Here is an 18252-nt window from a genome sequence, read left to right as displayed (position 1 = left end):
TACCTTTAACGAGTAACAAATGAATAAATGTTCCTCAGTTTCATGGCTTCTAATCAGAGTGCTCTCGGTAGTGATAGTGTCACAAGAGGATTAATTTTCACACTAGTTTATGTTAAGAAAAGCCATTAGCAATGTTAGAGACAGAATTATGGGCTATATTAGAGGCAAAAACTAAAAATGCACACTGAGGAGGAAACTTTTATATATTCTTTTTCTCTAGTCCTGTCATCTGCTTTCTACCTGTGAGTAGCTTGGTGGAAATGGAGAGTATTGGAGCAACTCTTTCCTTGCCTTATGTCTTGCATTTGTGAGGCAGGAAAGCATCAGAGGTAGAAAGCACCTTTTTCCTCCATCTCTGGGCTTCAGAATGTATTCAGTACAACAAACCCCACATAACTTACACATTTCCAAGCATGCTGTGGTAGATCTTAAAAAGTTCCATTGTTGGATGGCAGCAGAAATGAGCTTGTGTGTGAAGACATTTCATATGGTTTCTCTTTTCTTTCAAAGCCTTTTGTATTAGTCCTACTTATGAGGCGCCTGTCTCAAAGCTTTCAAGCTCTGTTGGCTAGGTAACTTTCTTAGCTGGTTTGTGGAAATGTCTTCCTGTTTGTTTCCTTCAATACTGTGTGCAACAAACAACTGAGAGAAACCAACTTTCTGTGGTACTCTGTAGTCTGCAGCAGCCTACTAATCTGGGCTCTTTCTGCAAGTTTGATGATAAGGGGAAAATGGGCCTTTCATTTGGTGTTACTCTCTTTTTTGTGTGGGTAATGCTAATCTATTCATCTTTTGACTCAAAGAAGATGAAACAGGTGTCTTGACACCTGTTTTACCTTTTTAAAGCAAATAAAAAAGTCCTGTCTTTTGTCTTGAAAATAACTGGTTCTTTGCTTTCCAGTCCCTTTGATTCTCCAGATGACACAGTAAAACTTTAACGGAAGTTAATTGCAGTACTCACTGTAGTTTTACAGCCCTAAATAGGTGTACTTGTCTGCAGACAGTATTCTGCTTGTTCTGTTTCCACTCCATCTGTTCCCTCACTATCTCTTTTCCCTCGAAGAAAGATTATTTCTGTAAAGGGGCTGACAGATGATTTTGTTGTTATTTTTGTGAGATTTGGTGATGGCCAAGAGGTGGCAATAAAGACTGTTAAATATTTTGCATGTTTCCACAATTTAGCCGGGATAAAAATCTGTTACCCGGGTGGGAACCTGTGAGTGAAGCAGGATTGCTTTTCGTCCTGCATCTACTTTAGATTCTTCTTATGAGTGATAACACTCCAGCTACCTGCTTTACCTGTCCTGAGCCCTGCTAAAGTTGGAGGACTGTGAGTAGGTGTTGGCAGTTCATCTGCTTTTAGCCTGTGAAGGGCCTTTGACTGTGTTTTAAGTAATGTTCTTTCTGGCAGTGCTGCAGACAAGTCATGGATTTTCTTGGCTTTAGACTGACAAATTATCATTAGTTTATGAAGATTTAAATATAAATTACTGAGGTTCTAGTAATAATATATGGTGTAGTTATGAAATCTCTTGTCTTGGAGATCTGTAGGTTTCCAGAGGGAGATTGCTGTAGAAGGAGTTGAAAATTGTTTGGCAGTAGGTTTGCTTATCTTATGTTTGTCAAAGTACTGATAGAAAGGCTTGGTAGATTCTGCATATGCAATAGTTTTTCTTAATTGAAAAATATTTACTTAGCTACATCTTTAAAGAATAACCAGTAGATCAAACTTGATGTTTACAAGTCCACTTCTCCATGTAGTTTAAAGAGAGTATCATATTAAGCTAAACTGTGCAGGTGTTTCCTTTGAACTCATAGCTCATCCTAAAAAAGACCCAAGAGGAAGCACCTGTGAACATACAAGTTTTTAGACTTGTAGATTAAAGGGGAGGACTAATGGATTTTGCAGTAAGTGTCTTTGGCTCCTAAGAGCCAGAGTTCTTGGCTGGCATATTCTTTTATTTCCCTGGAATAGAATTCCTCTTTGTAGAATCAAGGATCTCCTTTATTTTGAGAGACTATGGAGAATAAAGGGCAGTCCCTTTAGGTGCTCCAGAAGTTTACCTGTGTCTAAGAGATGAGCTTGTTTTTCCATGTAAATGTTTATTGACACCTAGGTATTTCCGTCAGTAGGAATGTGATGGTTGCATTCTACACAGTTGTCCTGATACAATTTGAGTATGACACCCATTCTCACAAGCTACACAGGTTCTTCTGGCCATCTGTGTAAGTATTTGCTGGAATAAATGCTGTCCTGATGATGTAGTGTAAGTTTCTGGAGAATGTAGACAACACAAACCTTGTCCTATGCTGAACATATCAGCAGGAGGAGAGACCTGCCTGTAGACATCCTGCTGCTGAGGTACAGAACATGTGCATTTCTGATTACTGAAAGAGAATCATGGACTAGCTGTCATCAGAAGGTCCCTCTGGAGGTCATCTGGCCCACCCCAGGCTCTCTGCAATCTTAGCTAGAGCAGTGTGCTTATGGTCTTGACCAGTTGAACATGGAATTTGGCCCAAGAGTGCAAGTAAAATACTACGTTCCAATTTTAGTTAGTCTGTTGGGATTCCTTGCTGAACTTCTTGTTGATTGCTTGATAAATTATAAAACTCAAACTTTTTTCTTGCTCAAATATATAATAGAACTTTTTTTTCAGCTGTTGTAGGTAATGTGTTTTTCCTAACTAATTTAATTTTTAATAGTCAAAGGATGCATTCTTCTCACACTGCCTGTGTGTGGTAGTCTTGTAAAGCTGTGGTACATTCTCCCAAGTTCTGCTATACAGATTCTTAAGTAATTTTTATCATTTATTTAAATGACTAATTAGCTGGTTGCATAAGTAAGACTTCTTTGCACTTCATTTTGCCTGTTAAAAAGGCAGGTTTTGAAATTTCTTTTTAAAGAAACATAAATCCATATGTCTTCTGCACGTTATTTGTTCTATAACTTACTGGAGAAAACTCTCTTCTGGTGCTTGACTCTGAGTAAGCTTGTGAGTGAGAAAATGAAAGTGAAACGATCTTATTTTCTGTTGCCGAAGGAGAAATATGAAAAGTAGAATAAATTAGTAATAAGAGAATTTACTCAGAAATTATTATTTGAATATAGAGAACATCTGCAAAGGAACTTAATGGTTTTGATCCTTTGGAATTCTTTAAAGAAGAAAAACAACTATTTATTCAAGACATTCTGTTTGTACTGGTTCCTTCTGTTTGTTTCTTTCCAGTGCTTCCTTGCAGAGCAGCCAGCCTATATCAGAACAATAATGCTAGTATTCTCCATGAAAAGACAAAGGGTTAATCTGAGGATAGAGAAATGCACTTGAGAATAATACAATACTGACAAGTGTCCTTCAGATTCATCTTGAATTCTGGCACTGGTTCAGTTCCTTACTGGCCCACATGAAGGAATGCTGCAGAAATAGTGTAAGTGCTTCAGAAGGAATGATGCCCCTTGTCACTATGTGGGAGCCACTCCTGCCACACTGAAATGGGGGTGGACGTCTGACTTCTGGAAGGAAGATTTGTCATCATTCTTGGGAGAGGCAATGCTTTCTTTTTTTTTTTTTTTTTTGTTTGTTTGTTTGTGTTTGTTGATAATGCCAGGAGATAACCAGAGATACCCTATTCCTAAATATTCATTTCTTACAGGTTATCCCTCCCATTTTGTGGTAGGGAATGTGTACCTATATGCATAAAGAGAAGCTTCAACACAAGTCTCAGAATCAGGGAGGAGTTTATGCTTTTAAATAGTTCCTAACCATTCTTGAATGAAAGTATAATCTGGTTTGTTATGCAAGTTCTGCAAACTTTCAGCTTTTGAAATTTAAGCTGTTCAATTTAAAATCACTTTTTTCATAAAATATTAATGCTTTCAATGCAGCACTTCTCTTGGTTATTGAGAGGAAATTACATGATTAAATAGGTGGTGGTCTGCCTTTTTTTGCAAGTTAATACTGGCTTATTGGTAAAGATTCTGCCGTTCTTGTACAATCTGGGATGCCACTGTGATATTAAAGGTCCTATTGTTTTATGCTTTTCTAGAAAAAGTAGCCTTTTTCCAAGCCTATTGTGAAAGTAATTACCTATGACTATGGTTTTGCAAGTTCATGTGTAATACATGTATCCAGTCCACATGCTTCACTATTAAGCAAGCCCACAGCCCTTCATAATAATGGAAATAATGGATAATTCCATAACCTTAAACTGGTAGGGCTTCTGTTCTGAAAGTTTATCCTGAATACAGACATCCCTACTATTCCTGTATAAATCAGAGAGTACTTAGGGTAAAGAGAATTCCTTGGCTCTGCATGTTCCTTTTACTCAACAACTAATATTTGGCATCTCAGACTTGTGAAACTATTTCAAAAATTAAAAAAAAAATCATAGTATTTGATCTTACTTTCTTGTTCCTTCAGATACCTTCTCATTCAGTGCTTTCCTGTTTCAACTCTGTGTTTATATCAAATCTTCTTTAGGGATCCCTGTTGCAAAGCACTGTCTTCCCACTTACCTTTTTTCAGGGTTGTGGCATGCTGTCTGTTTAGGCTGTGTTTGTCAACATTTGTTTTTTCACCCTAAATAACATTATGTAAACAGATTAATTCCTAAGGCCTTTTTTTTTTTTTTTCAGTCAGGAAGGAGTTCAGCATCCTAGAAGGGAGTTGTACAAGAGTCAGCTGGGAAAAGAATTCATCTCCTCCCTCCTTTCTTTGCTTTCTTTCTCTTCTCAGCACCTTACACTGCTTTGGTGGCAGTCTGTTGTTGTCTTCTTTTGGATGGGTCTTGATGCAGATGGGTTTACCCAGGTTTAGGGTCCATGAATTTAAGTAATTATTTGAGAGGGTCCCGTCCTCTGAAAATGACCTTTTTGGATACTTAGTCTTCAATACTCAGTGTACTGAGATGTTAAAGTATTAGAGCCTACCACACTCATTTTCTTTAGCTCTTCCCTGTTCAGTCATCCATGTGGAAGAACATTAAAGGTCATTTGTAGAAACCTGGGATCCTTCTTCTTTTCCTCTGTCATGCTCTGCTAGTAGTTTTCAGGTCTTACATGCCAAGCAATATTTGATTGGTTGACATAGCACCTGCAAGGATATTTTGACAAAATGTTAGTTTTTATGGGTTTTTTGCACTGCTTTGGAAAGACATAAACAGTAATTAATTCCATATGAGCTTGGAAGTGTGATACCAACAAACTGCTTTGATTTTTTTTTTTTTCTTTTTTTTCATAATCTTGATGTGTGGAGTGACATTTGCAGTGGGAGGGTCTCAGAATCTGTTTGAGACTGGAAACTTTAGAGAAAGTCAAGGAAGGAAATGGGAGGAGTGTGTTGCAAAAGAAGTGAAACGAGTGCTTCTTGTCTGTATTTGCATGACTTCTTGCTGTGTTCCACAGTGTGGCTAACCTTTACCTTCTGCTGTGCCAGAAATGCTGTCTGCCCTGTATTAGAGCAGCACTGCTCATTTGCCCTGCTGCACACAGCAGAATTGCATCATGAGTTGATGGGGTTTTGGTTGATATTTTTTATCAATATTTATTTTAAAATGATGAACTGTATGAATCTCTGTGGTTAAATGCATTTGTGCAGTCTAGGTTACTGCTCCAAAAAGAGTGCTGTGGCAGAAGCTGCAGTAAGTTCTGTAACTTAGGAGAAGGTTGCAGGAAAAAAGGATCCCATGTTGAAGGAAGTTGAACACTGACACTGAAAATTACCTATTTTCAGTCTGTTTTGGAATTTGTGTGAGATACAGGCTATTTATGAGCACATGCCAAGTGTTTTCCTCACATGGGGATATTTGAGACTGTTTTAGCTTTTTCCTTCAGCAGTGGTAGGAAAGGTTTCTTACAGAAGTTGAAAGTGAAGTCAATAGTAGCTATGGTCTAACCAAGTATAAACTACGATCTAATGCAAAATAATCTGAAAAATAAAGTGTTCGATGTTACAGGTATGGCAAATTGGTCAAACTCCTCACTTCACTATTTCTATCAACTTTTGTTGCCCTCTGTAAAATGAAGAAAATAATGCATTTTCAACTTTCAGCAATATTGTGAAAATTAATTAATATTTGTGAAGGGAGATGGAGCATTCCCATTTTTTATTTATGAATAGTAATTTCTTTGGAATTGTCCAGGATAGCTCCTGCTTTTTATTTAGGATGTTGGGGTTTGTTTTGTTTTTGTTTTTTTTTTAAAGGTGTCATAGACATTTTCTTCCCTTTAAGAAGGTAGAAATCAAGACAAGCTGAAATAGCAGGGATCATGTTAAGAGTGAGAAATAGATTCTCTAGAAGCAGGTGGAGACACCTGCTGCAGCTGTTTGTGGTCATTCACCAGGTTATCAGCTCATTGGTTTCATTCTGACAGGTAGATTTTGGAGTTTTAGTTAAGAATTTGTGAGGCAGGATGTCCAACTTAGTCCAGTAAGACTTTCAGTCCTTACTTGGTTGACATTTAATTTAATGTAGTTGCAAGCAAACCTTTGGGAAGATGCACAGGTGTATTTCTAGTGACAAGCTGTGACATGAAAGAGGAGCCATCTCTTGCTCAGATACAGCTGTTACTGAAGCAAGATCTCTCTAATTTCTGAACCCACGGTACCTTTAAACTTCAAGTCAGTCCATGTGACACATTTCAAAGACATATTGGGGTGTGGTGTTTTCAGTCAGTGAATAGGATTTTGTAAACTGAATTTTGGGCTGGAGTTTTTTCTTCTTCCACAGTGTGCTGCTTGTAAAGTGCCACTGCATGATTTATAGGTGCCTACAGTTGGGAATTTTTGTATTTTCCATTATTTCTTTTACTGTGTTTTCCTGCTCAAGTAACAAACTCAACCTGGTCTGGGTAAAATATGACTAAAGCTGGAAATGTCTGACTGACTAGATAACTGAGAGACTTAAATGGACCTCTAAATGTCTCTTTACCTCAACTGTTCTTTCATTCTATGTACAATGAAGTTCTTGTAGTCTCTGATAAGCATGTTTAGTTAAAAAAAAAAAGAGAAAAACCTTACTAAAGCTTAATTAGAAAACTATAGATTCAGTAACGCTCTTTAATAGAGCATATTTGTTATAAAGAAGTTGACATGTCTAGGTACTACAATTACCACATAAATCAGTTGAAGAGTGTTGTGAAATCTGTGGAACTTGACACTTGAAACCAAGCACAGGTAAACTCGGGCTCTTAAAATAGGGATTATGGGTAGGAGCCGAAGGTCCTATATAGACAAGTGCAGCAAAACCCCTGCAAAGGTTTTGTTTGTTTTCTGCATAGTACAGAGTTGTATATCCTCTCTTTTTTTTTTTTTTTTTTTCCTCTTCCTAGTAGAAATTCCTAGACTATGAGATACATTCCTTATTTTGGTAGGAAGTAGTGGTGAGTTCCAGCTGAAGTATTGGAAAATCTTTCTTGCTGCCTGAGCATTGGCTGTTTTTTAGGGACTTCATCCTATCCGTGTGTAGTGTAGTCTGGCATGCAATGAGTAGGTACTTCAGAGTATATTAAAAACTGTTCTGGAGACTGTGAGTAGTCACTGCCTATGCTTGTTTTACTGCTCTACTTTATAAAAGGACACATTTATAAAATGGAGTTCAAATAAATAGTTTATTTTGCTTATTGCAGAAAGATTTGTGCAATTCTTATATGTTTGTTAGGCTAATGTTTTGTTTTCTTTGATTTTTTTTTTTTTTTTTTTAATATGTCCTTTAAAATCTGGTGGGGAAAACTGCTGCAGGGGAGAGGTAAGGCGCTGTTTCTGAGATTGCACAATAGGTATAGCAGAGAAGTAGAACAAATCCCAGCATTGCATGTTCTAGCCACAAAGTTGTCTCAAGTATTGTGCAAATCGTAAAGGAAAACTGCAATAAAAAAGAATTTCTCACTTCTGAACCAAGAGTGTTTTGTCATATTTTTATCGTCAAATGCTGTAAAATCTGCCAAATTTATGACTCATGTCCATGCTGGGTACTGCATTTGCACTTAATACAGCAACAGACTGTTGCCTTAGGCACATTAGTTTGAGACTGTTGGAGCTTAGTTCTTTCATCATAACCCTGACACTGGAATGTGCATGCACTGAACCGTCGCAATTGTGTGAAAAGACCTTGTGAATATTTTCCAAATAAAAATGTTCTTGTCACCTTTCATCTGCAAAAGCCACTGCATGTATCATTCAGGCAGTGTTCTCTCTAACATACTAAATTGCTGTGCTACCTAAAGCCAGTAGTGGTTAGTAATTTATTTGCTGGTTATTGCCAGAGAACTGAATTATGAGTACAATGAGACACCATGGAGTGCAGGGCAAAAATGGCCTAGTAAATTGTTCTGTTCATTATATTTGAAGGTATTACAGTGTATACCACATACAGGAAGTGGTGATGGTAAAAATACAGTCTCAAATAGTACAGTGTACACAAATAGCCTTTTATTTCATCTTTTCTTATGCAAAATATGTTTTCCTTTGAGCTTGTAAAGCATACTATGGTTCTAGCCTGCAGCAGGAGGTAGGCTTGCCAGTAGGGATGTACTGCAGTGTATATTTAGTCCATTATAGCTGCATACATCTAATGTATTATCAGCTTTTTGGAAAAAATGTTTTACTCTCTAAATCTTGTGCCTATTCAGATTTGACTTTAACACCCAGGGAGTTAAAATGTTCCATAATCTTACCTAGCAGTAACATGTGTGCTGGACTACAGCAGTACCCTCAGTTACTAAAAGCCTGAGAGGGGGGATCTTTTTTGGGGGGATCCATGTAACACTGTTTTCATAGGATTTGGCACAAGAAACCTAAAGCTATTTTTGCTGAAATAAAGCCTTTAATAACCTTTTCAGTGTCTTCATTGTAAAGATCAAATAAACTGCTGTAATGATTATGGAATAGCTGTAGTGATACAGCTCTCTGCAATGAAGGCCATGGTACAAATATTTTTGTTGCTGCAGTCACTCTGAAATTTTGACCTTTCAGAACAGTATTTTGTATAATGTTCTGATGAGATTTTTAAGTGCTTGCTCTCAGCAGTGTCCCATCCTTTACCATCATTTTGACATTTTCATGAGACATCAGCAGAGTTTGAGACTTCATTTCTTAAGTATGTCTGTCCAAGGAAGGTAGTGGAAAGCGGACCACAGGGATAAGCTTGTTGTTCTCCATTTAAATGAAACAGTATGGAACATTTGTGCTTTTTTACAAGGCCATAGGAATGGCAGCACTAAAGACTTCTGGTTTATGTTCTGTAACACAGAAGAAAAGTATTCTGGGGGAAAAATACTTGTGTGTTGGTCATGCAGTCTCCTGTGCTTTCCTTCCACAATCAATCCCTTCTTAGCCTTATCCTCTCAAGTATCTCTCTCTGCTGCCTCCTCGTCACAGTCACATTCTGTCATTTGGCTAATCTGAAGCTTTAGACATATTTCTGTGTGGGAAATATCAGGTTAAAATACAGACTGATGCCCTTTTTGTAGACATGGTGTTTAAATTGCCAAGCCAGAAAACCCTGGCCCCGTTCTACTGGACTTCACTGCCCTCCTACTGTGTGTTGTAAGCTGAATGATGTCTTTCCCCACAGTCCCAAATTGCTGGTATTGTGTCTCTTAGCACATCCCCAGCCTCTAACCAAAATATGCTGAATAATCTCGTGTTCTGTCTCAAGCCTTTTTTTCTTACTGGATACTGTAGGTGAAAAGGTAAATGCTGATCAGATAACTTGTTCATTTACCAGGAGCCATTTCATTGTGTAGCAGTTGGCTCTGGTTGAGTAACTGTGTGTAGAAGCAGAGTTCCATAAGAAGAAAATAATTGGCAATGCTGTTACATCTCCCATCACACATGTCAATTAGCATTAATAGTGCTGGAGTTGGTTAACCTTTCTTTTGGAAAGAAATAGCTTTTCTGAGCTGTTTGTTGAAGGATGCTTTTGTTGTGAAATAAAATACTGAAGTCATTTGCACTTTCCTGATGAGAAGAAAAAAGAACACAAGAGTGTTGAACTTAGTTAAATGAACATCTTTTTGCTAAAACTCTGCTCCTTACAGGATTTTAAAATACCAGTTTTCTGTAGATTTTTTGGTCCTTTGTACTATACCCGTTGCCTTTCTCCCAGTGTGTTAACCTCATCTGTCTTTGACACACTCCCACTAGAATGCAGATAACATTTGGTAAGGCTAGGCGTGAGCTACCTACATACTTCTTAATTAGCCAGTGTGTACATACGGGTTGGCCAGCTGGCTTTCTCTGAACAGAATATGTAATGTTGGCTTTTGCCTGCCTTTCCCTCAGTTCAGCTGTTCTTAGGCATCTCTCTTATAAGCATCCACCAGCTTTTTTTTTTTCTCCTTTCTGTGTACTCTTAATAGCCTTGAGATCTAGATGACACCAGCCAGTCATTTCAAAATAAACTTGGAAGAGACAAATTTCTAGGGGTGGGAAGGAGAAGATTGCTGAGAGAAAATCAGGTCAGTCTTAGTTTAAATCGCTGACTATCCTCTCTCCTCACTGTAGTTTAGTTTGCTCTGTGTAGTGGTTTCAGAGCTTGATTCCTCCTGTTTTAAACTGAGAGATGTGTTTAGGAATTTGCTGAATGTGCTCCAACCTTTAATGTGTATTTAGTACATGGAACTGCACTAGAAGTAGTCCAGAGCAAGTCTGCTGAATGTGACTGGTGTGAATTTGGGATTTTTGTTACCAGCTGTTCCACTCTACAGATCCACTCTTGATAATTCTTTACTTCTTGTTAATGTAGATGTAGCCATAGTTGTCATTTTCAGTTTAATTTTGCTAAAACATTCTGAAGCACTCCTGTCAACTATTTGTGGCAGAAATTTGGTGTAGTTGATTCACTGCTTCTCAGACTGGAGTAAATCCTTATTGGAAGAGGGAATTTTTTTTTTATTATTTTCTTCTTCTAAGATATGGGAAATACAGGAAAGCAGAGGTAGCTGTGCTATCTACTACAAATATTCTCACAGAAGTTCAGAAGTCCTTGTGCCCCCTTGATTTGATGTAGTACTAGCAGTCAGCTACTGTCAAGATCAACTATACAAGGGCTACCAAAGAAAACCTTCCTAAAGCATCCTATAATGTTTTGCTGTAGGTATTATGGGAGAGACATGCAGTAGTAAGGAGGTAAGCATGTACTATAAAATAGAAAGGAAGCAAGTAGTTCCGTGAGCACCAGAACTAATGATGCTTAATTCTTAGCAGTTTATGTCTTGTGGTTGATTGACTCTGGTGATGGGCAGGTCTGAACTGAAACTTCACCTATAACTAAGAGAAAGTGGAAAGTGGTCTATAAATGCTGTCTTGTAGAGTTTTCTTACAGGCAGTATGTATTGAAACCTTCTCTTGAAAAAACAGTGGTGGATTATTATTGTTATTCTTACTATCCACTGGCCACATTTTCTGATAAAATTTGTGAGTGCTTCATATATTTGAAAATCTCTGCTGCTGTTACATTTAAAGAAAATCCACCTACAGGCTTGGAAGTCATTAGTGAATCGTACACAGACATCCAACACAAACTCATGGGCCTTAGTTTCTCAGAAGACCAGACTGAAAGATGTATAGGGATTGAATGGCAGTGGCAGCAGTACTGTTGTAGTACTGCATGAATTCTGTTTATTTATGTAGGTAAAGACAAGGTTTTTCATCAGTGCTGCATGTAAGCTTATACAAATTAATACAGTAACTTGTTGGTGTTAGAGATTTATTGTATGACTAATTCTGTGTAGCTAATTATATTTGAAATTCTGGTGGTTGGTGGGATTTTTTGTTAGGCAGGCGCTTTTTGTCCAGGGCTTTTTATATGAAATAACCCTCACTTTTTTATCACTGCCCATTGATCTGTCTAAAGACTTACGTTTGCTACTTCATGGAAAAAATGGAATTTTTAGTTCCTTAGTTGAAAAATGATGGAGAGAAGAGTTTAACAGTATTTCCAATAGTATGACGGATGATTTCCAGTAGTAGGAAAGATGTCCAAACATAAAATAAGAATATCTGATTTTGTTACATACAGAGAAGTTTCTTCAGTAGGAAGCAGATTCTGTTTTATTGAAAAGCTTGAAATGGATTTGTTAAAGAGAAAGCACAGCTGTGCCTGTGTCAGATGAAAAGTGATGGCACTGCTTGTTGTGACAGAGGAGAATAATTTGAATGTAAAGAATTTAACTTTTAATTTAGGGTTATGGTGATTTAAAATGTGCCATCAAGATTGCCTAATAAACCAGTAATTGCATTAAGAAATGGCCCTGAGGGAAACTCAAAACAGACAGATATAGGTTTCCCTGGAAGGCCCTGTTAATGTTTTACATTTTCGTTATGAATGCAAATGTTTGTATTTAGAACTTGAGTTGAAATGGCACTGAACTCCAGACAAATGGAAATAAAAGTTAACACGTCAGTAAAATCACTTCTTCAGGAGAAAATTTTATTGTTATAAATTTCATAAAAATTTATAACAATAAGAATTATAATTCATAAAAATTTTATAAAAATTTTATTGTTTTACTGTGTAGTCACAGGTTGAATAGTTTGCCTAATTTCTGGGTCAGTGGTATCATAATAATTTTAAAACATCTACCCTTTATGAAAAGTATTTTTTCTCAAATATGTGAAGCATTTATGTCTGTTTTAAATTTTGCAGAGTAGTTGTGCAAAAGCAATCTGGTACTTAAAAAACTTTATGAAAATGCTGCTGTTTGTTAGTCTTTCAGTGTGGTGCTTCTGCTTTAATAATCCAGGATGTGGCACTCAGTTTTAGTGAACTTCCAAAGCAATATCTTTTTTCCAAAATATATTTGCCTTGAGTCAAGAATTTTATGAATTCACATTTAATTTTGATGACAAAATCACAGAATGGGTCAGGTTGGAAAGGAGTCTTGAGAGTCATCTGGTCCAGCCTCCCTTCTCAGGCAGGGCAATCCCAGAGCATACAGCACAGGATTGTGTCCAGATGGTTCTTGAATATATCCAGTGAGGGAGACTCCACATCTTGCTGGGTGATCTGTCCCAGTGCTCAGTCACCTGCACAGTAAAGTTCTTTGTCTTATCCAGATGGAGTTTCCTATGCATCTGCTTCTGCCTGTTGATCATCTGGTAAAGAAAAGGGAAATATCTAAGATTTCTGTTTTCATTTACTTCTGTTTGTGTTTTGAGCTAACTTTATTATTAAAAATACCTTTAATTGAAATCTGTTTTGAAAGTGTGCTCATAATCCTCTTACCCCTATACAATACCTGCACCTTGAGGTTAAGTTTTTTTGTTCTAACACTTCAAAAAATAAACTGTTGCTGGCCAGGTAAGACATGCCAGGAGGCCAGGCCTCTTGTGAAGGTGAACTCTTGCTCAGTTCATGTGGTTTAGCCCCTGCTGGTGTGGCAAATGAGATCAAGAGAGCCAAGCCTAAGCTAATAAATTTTACTAAGCTCATGAAGTTTGGCTTCTTGCTGTCATATATCAGGGAATGGCATACAAAACCAGGAAGGGAAGAGAAGCAAAGCAGGAGGTAGTTTCAGGGAACCAAGTAGCAGAAAAAAAGGAATGAAAAGAAACAGCAGCATATGCAATGAGAAATATTTTTATTAAAATAATAAACTTTCACACATTGATCTTTTTTTAAGTAGTTGTAATCATGATACTTACAATGGGAATTGTTACAAATGAAACTTAGAGGATTTGAGAGGCTAAATGAGCAAAAGCAGATTTATGACTTGTCACTCTTTAAACCCATGGAAACAGGTATTTGCTGCTGTGGTGATACACTATATTTGGTCTAATCAGTGCAGTAGTATTCTGTGAGGATAGCAACTTGTTGCTTCTTTCAGGATTAAGGAAAGTTTTTGTAAATTACAGGAAACTTAGTCTAGTGTTTTCTTTCTCTCCTTTGAGCCAATAACCAGTTTTTGTTTCTGCAGCTGTTACAAAAAGCAAATAAAAAGAAAATGCTGATAACCATGTGCTTTGATGTTCATTAAAATCAAACAGTTACTCTCTGTGTCAGGAGGGTTGCATAAATCCTGTTAACGCTCCGTAAATGAAGGGACTACACTAATGTTGCTTTTGCTTTAGGTAAGAGTAGAACAGTAGGAATTTCACAAAATTGCATCTTATATCATAGTGGAGACAAGATTCTGGTTGTTGAATGTGAGATTGTTTCTAATTAGGCTCTTCCTGTTTTTCATAAGCTTGTGGTTAGTGTTAAAAAAGCCCCAAGAAAACAAAAAAAGCCCCTCCTTAGGTGTAGGGGAAAGGGAGGAAAAGAGCAGACCTTAGTGCAACATTTCCTACTTCTCTAGCTGAGCATTTTGAACTTTTCTTACCCTCCCATTCTGGAAGATTAAGAAAATGGCATGTTACATTGTTGTATACAGCAGTATTAATCTTAGATAAATATTCAAATTTTCTGTAGTTTAAGTCTTGTGGGGGATGGATGGGTGGGTGGGATGTGGAGATTTATTTGAATATCACTGTCTTGTGTGTCAGGCGTAGTGTGCAAAACAGTTTTCTCGAAGTCATCTGCACCATATTTGTTATCAGTTAACTGTGTCAAAGCAAAATAGTGCCCATGGTCCTAAAACAGCAACGAATTCTCTGTGTTATGATCCCAAAATATTAATGGTAAAGCAACAGTAGGAGTGTTGCACCTGAAATGATGACTTGCTGAGGCATAAAATTGCTACAACAGAGTATGATTGTGATCACGTAAATGCTTGTAACAAAATACATCAACTGAAAAAGACCTGTAAAAAGTCCCTAGCTTTAAAGTGCTGTCAGATGCAGTTTTACTGTTTGTGTGACCTTTCCTCTTGGGCATTCTTACAAAAAGGGTGGCTCTTCCTTTTGAGGAAGAGGCATGTGGAAACTCTTCCATTATGTGAATCTGTAGTGACACTTGTTTGGTGTACCATGGAGATGAAACACTACACAGCCCTTGGAACTTGATGTAGATAGATATATATATATATATAGATATAGATATATAGATATATAGATATATAGATATATAGATATATATATATATATATATATATGTGGCGGCTTATGTAATTAATTTGATAGAGAGTGGAAATTAGGGTGTCTAGTTCCAGGTGTAAGCTTTAGAAGATTTTTCTTCTAACAGGCATCTCTTGATCCAACAGAAAGAATGGTAAATCACAAGACTTGACTTTCTCTTCATGCCACTTTGAATACACCAAATTTCAGTTTTCCAGGCTAGAAAGCTTAATTTCTCTTTCCAGTGTTGCTGGAAATCTTGTGCATCTTTCTAAGCCTTATACATTTAACATGAAGTGAGATACTGAACCTATTAAAATAGCCAAAAAAGTTAAGTCTTCCAAAAAGGTAAGCTAGAGGGATGAGGCAGTTCAGTGGCTGACTTGGTGGGGTTTTTTTATGACACTGTCCCCAGCAACAGCCATGTTAGACCTTTTGGGGTTTTGCCCCAAGGTTTTAGCTGCAAATGAGGATGCTTGAAGCCAGGTGTCATTTTTAGTCATCTTTTTTGGGGTACTATTCAGGTCTGCTACCATCTGCAGTAACATTTGTCCTGAAATGACTCTGCCGTGTGTATATTTATGTAATGTTGTTTGTTTGTTTTTCAGACACAGGATGAACCCACTGATACAAGATACAGCTAGCTAAACAGCAATAAAATGCCCAAATTTGGGTCTACAAAAACAGTTCAAGTTGAAAATTCTGACAGCAATAGCATCATGGTGGAAAAAACAACTGCTAGAAAGGTAACAAAATTATATTAATACACATTTAATTTCAGTAAAATGAAGTGTATTTCTTTTTTTGTTGTTGCTGTAACAGGAAAAAATAAAAAATAGGAATCTGTGTTCTGATATCTTGAGTGTTGAAAAAGATTATACATTTTTACATTGTTTCAACTGTAAATTAAATTGTTGGACAGAATTTGACTTTTATTGTAACTTGCAAGTTAATTTACAAGGAAGCTGGATGCTTTGGTTCTATTTGGTGTAAGTTAGTGTATAGTCTCCATATCTTAGCTAATACGAAGTCTTTATATACTCACAGGAGCAATGATCCATATTGTATTCTATTTTACAGTGTATCACTCTCTGTAACAAACACACAGAACATTTGTGAAAGCCTGTGACAGAGTGCAGACCAAAGCAAAACACCAGCTTCTTATCTTCCTTTTTATCACAGGGACTTGTTCCCTCTGTTAAGAGGACTTAAAAGCCGAATCCTGCACAAAGCTTAAGGGTAGCTCCTGTACAAGGGAGTCCCATTTAAAAATTGTACATTCCATTTTTGAGTGTTTGAGAATGAAGTAATATGGGAAGTCCAGTCATACTAAAGGGTGGTTTGTTGTTTGTAAATGTGAAGTATCTCACAATTTTCAGAGTTCTGGAGCCAAGTTGTAAATCACCCAGTTCTCCAATTTATCTTCCTGGTACACTTGTACAATAGACCATGAGTTTATCTGTACTACTGATTAATAACAGAAGCTGGGATAATACTCTGCATTGAGAATGATGTGTTACATGTATACTGCCCTAAGGAGAGAGAATCTGTTTGTCTCCCAACAATCTTTAGAACTGTCTTCTCTAGAAAGGATTTTGTGTGTGTGTGGTCATACTTTTTTGTTGAAATCTGTATTCTCTGCAAGACCATTTGATGAATGGATATAAGACAGGAAGAAGTAAAAACATTAGAAAATACTAGAAGATTCAGCATCTACTTGTAACTTTTTGTCTTCCAAAAATGTTCATAAAAACCTTTAGACCTTTTAGTTTTTTTCCAGTTTGTTTCATTGGTCTCAGTAAAGTGAGGCAAAGGTAATTGTGCTCACTCTGATGAACTAGTTAGATAAGAAGAGGAAGATAACAGAGTAAAATGGGGATAGGAAGTTGGCTTACTAGTAAAGGGATGAAATAATGTTGGACTTTCTTTATTTTTCTTTTTATTCTGGTCCTTGTTTGTGATATGGTCTAGTTAATTGAAGTGTCATTCAGTAATTTAAGGAAAGGGGAGGGAATGAAGTTTGACAAAGGCTATGAATATGGAATCCCAGTGATGGACTGATTAAGTTGATACCAGAAAGTAAACTGATAAACTGCTTGCATTGTTTTATCCAGTGTTTCTCACTGTTCACCCTGGCACAGTGTACAGTTTGATGTATGGAATTGTATGATATAAAATGATGTGTAATACTGAAAATATGAGATCCTAAATAAAAATGGAGAATTATTATTATTATTATTAATGGAGAGTATAAGTGTTTCAGTTAATATTCCTATATTCAGATTTTTAGCATAATAAATGCAGTTGTCATATTTTGAGAAGAACTGAATACATGGTTATGTTAAATAGCCACTTAAACTGTCACATACCTGTCCTTTAACGCATGGACAATTGTCAGAAGTATTCAGCTGGCCTTTCACTAATCTGCACTCTTTAGAGTGTATTAGAATTAAAACTTAGCAGGCAATAGGCTAAGCATAAAGTGTGAGTTTGAACAATACAAAGTCATGAAGGCAAATCTGTGCTACATACACAAACACAGAACCCTGAAGTAAAGATTGACTAGGCCAAATCAACAGTGATAATTTTAATGAAATATCTTTAGGAAGTAGTGGAAATTCCTGCAAAGCAAATAAGGATTTTTCTCAGTATATAAACATTTGCAACCATGAATTTAAAAGGAGTGATTCTTAAGGCATTAGAACTTACTATAAGAAATGTTATGGATTTGTTAGCTAATGTAATTAATGTAAGGAAGTACTAAGGCCTGGTATGAAATAATGTTCATAAAAAGCAGTGCCTCTTACAAGTGAACAGTAATGCTAAAGGATACCACTCCATTAAAAAAAATCCTCATTCGTCTCCAAATAAAAACCTGTAATGGCCTAAATGGCATAAGGCTATTCCAATGGTTAATATAAGATAAAAGACAACACACTTGCAGGAGTTGATCTCCCCTTCGTAGTTGGTACACTGTTTAGCTAGTTCTGGTTGTGCACTCTTAGCTGTTGACAGAGAAATGAAGTTACTGTTATTATTAGACATGATCTTTCATATTTGTCCAGAAATTAGTGCTAATTATGCAGCCCTAACAGCCAGTGAATAGCTGTGCGAATCAGCTATGAGTTTAGGTTTCTGAGAACTTAAAGAAACATTAGAAATAACCTTCCTGTTAATTAGCTAAGTTTATATCATGTGTGCTTTAGGGTACATGTATTTTTATTTCAGTTGCTCATCTGGCAAGCATAGAAAAACC

The 18252-nt window shown here is 36.8% G+C and overlaps 1 protein-coding gene across 3 annotated transcripts in view; it reads left to right on the top strand.

Annotated features, from left to right (window-relative positions):
• ANKRD12 (ankyrin repeat domain 12) overlaps window positions 1–18252 on the top strand; it is a 58929-nt gene that overhangs the window by 3626 nt on the left and 37051 nt on the right. For all 3 annotated transcript variants that reach the window (XM_085052553.1, XM_085052555.1, XM_085052554.1), the window contains one exon: window positions 15605–15742. In XM_085052553.1, coding sequence (XP_084908679.1) covers window positions 15656–15742 — 87 coding nt within the window. In that variant the 5' untranslated portion in view covers window positions 15605–15655. The remainder of the gene's footprint in view (window positions 1–15604; window positions 15743–18252) is intronic.

This window comes from Lichenostomus cassidix, chromosome 2 (assembly GCF_008360975.1).
Source record: "Lichenostomus cassidix isolate B80296 chromosome 2, HeHo_3.0, whole genome shotgun sequence".
NCBI classification, from domain to species: domain Eukaryota; kingdom Metazoa; phylum Chordata; class Aves; order Passeriformes; family Meliphagidae; genus Lichenostomus; species Lichenostomus cassidix.
This window is presented reverse-complemented; position numbering and strand designations above follow the sequence as displayed.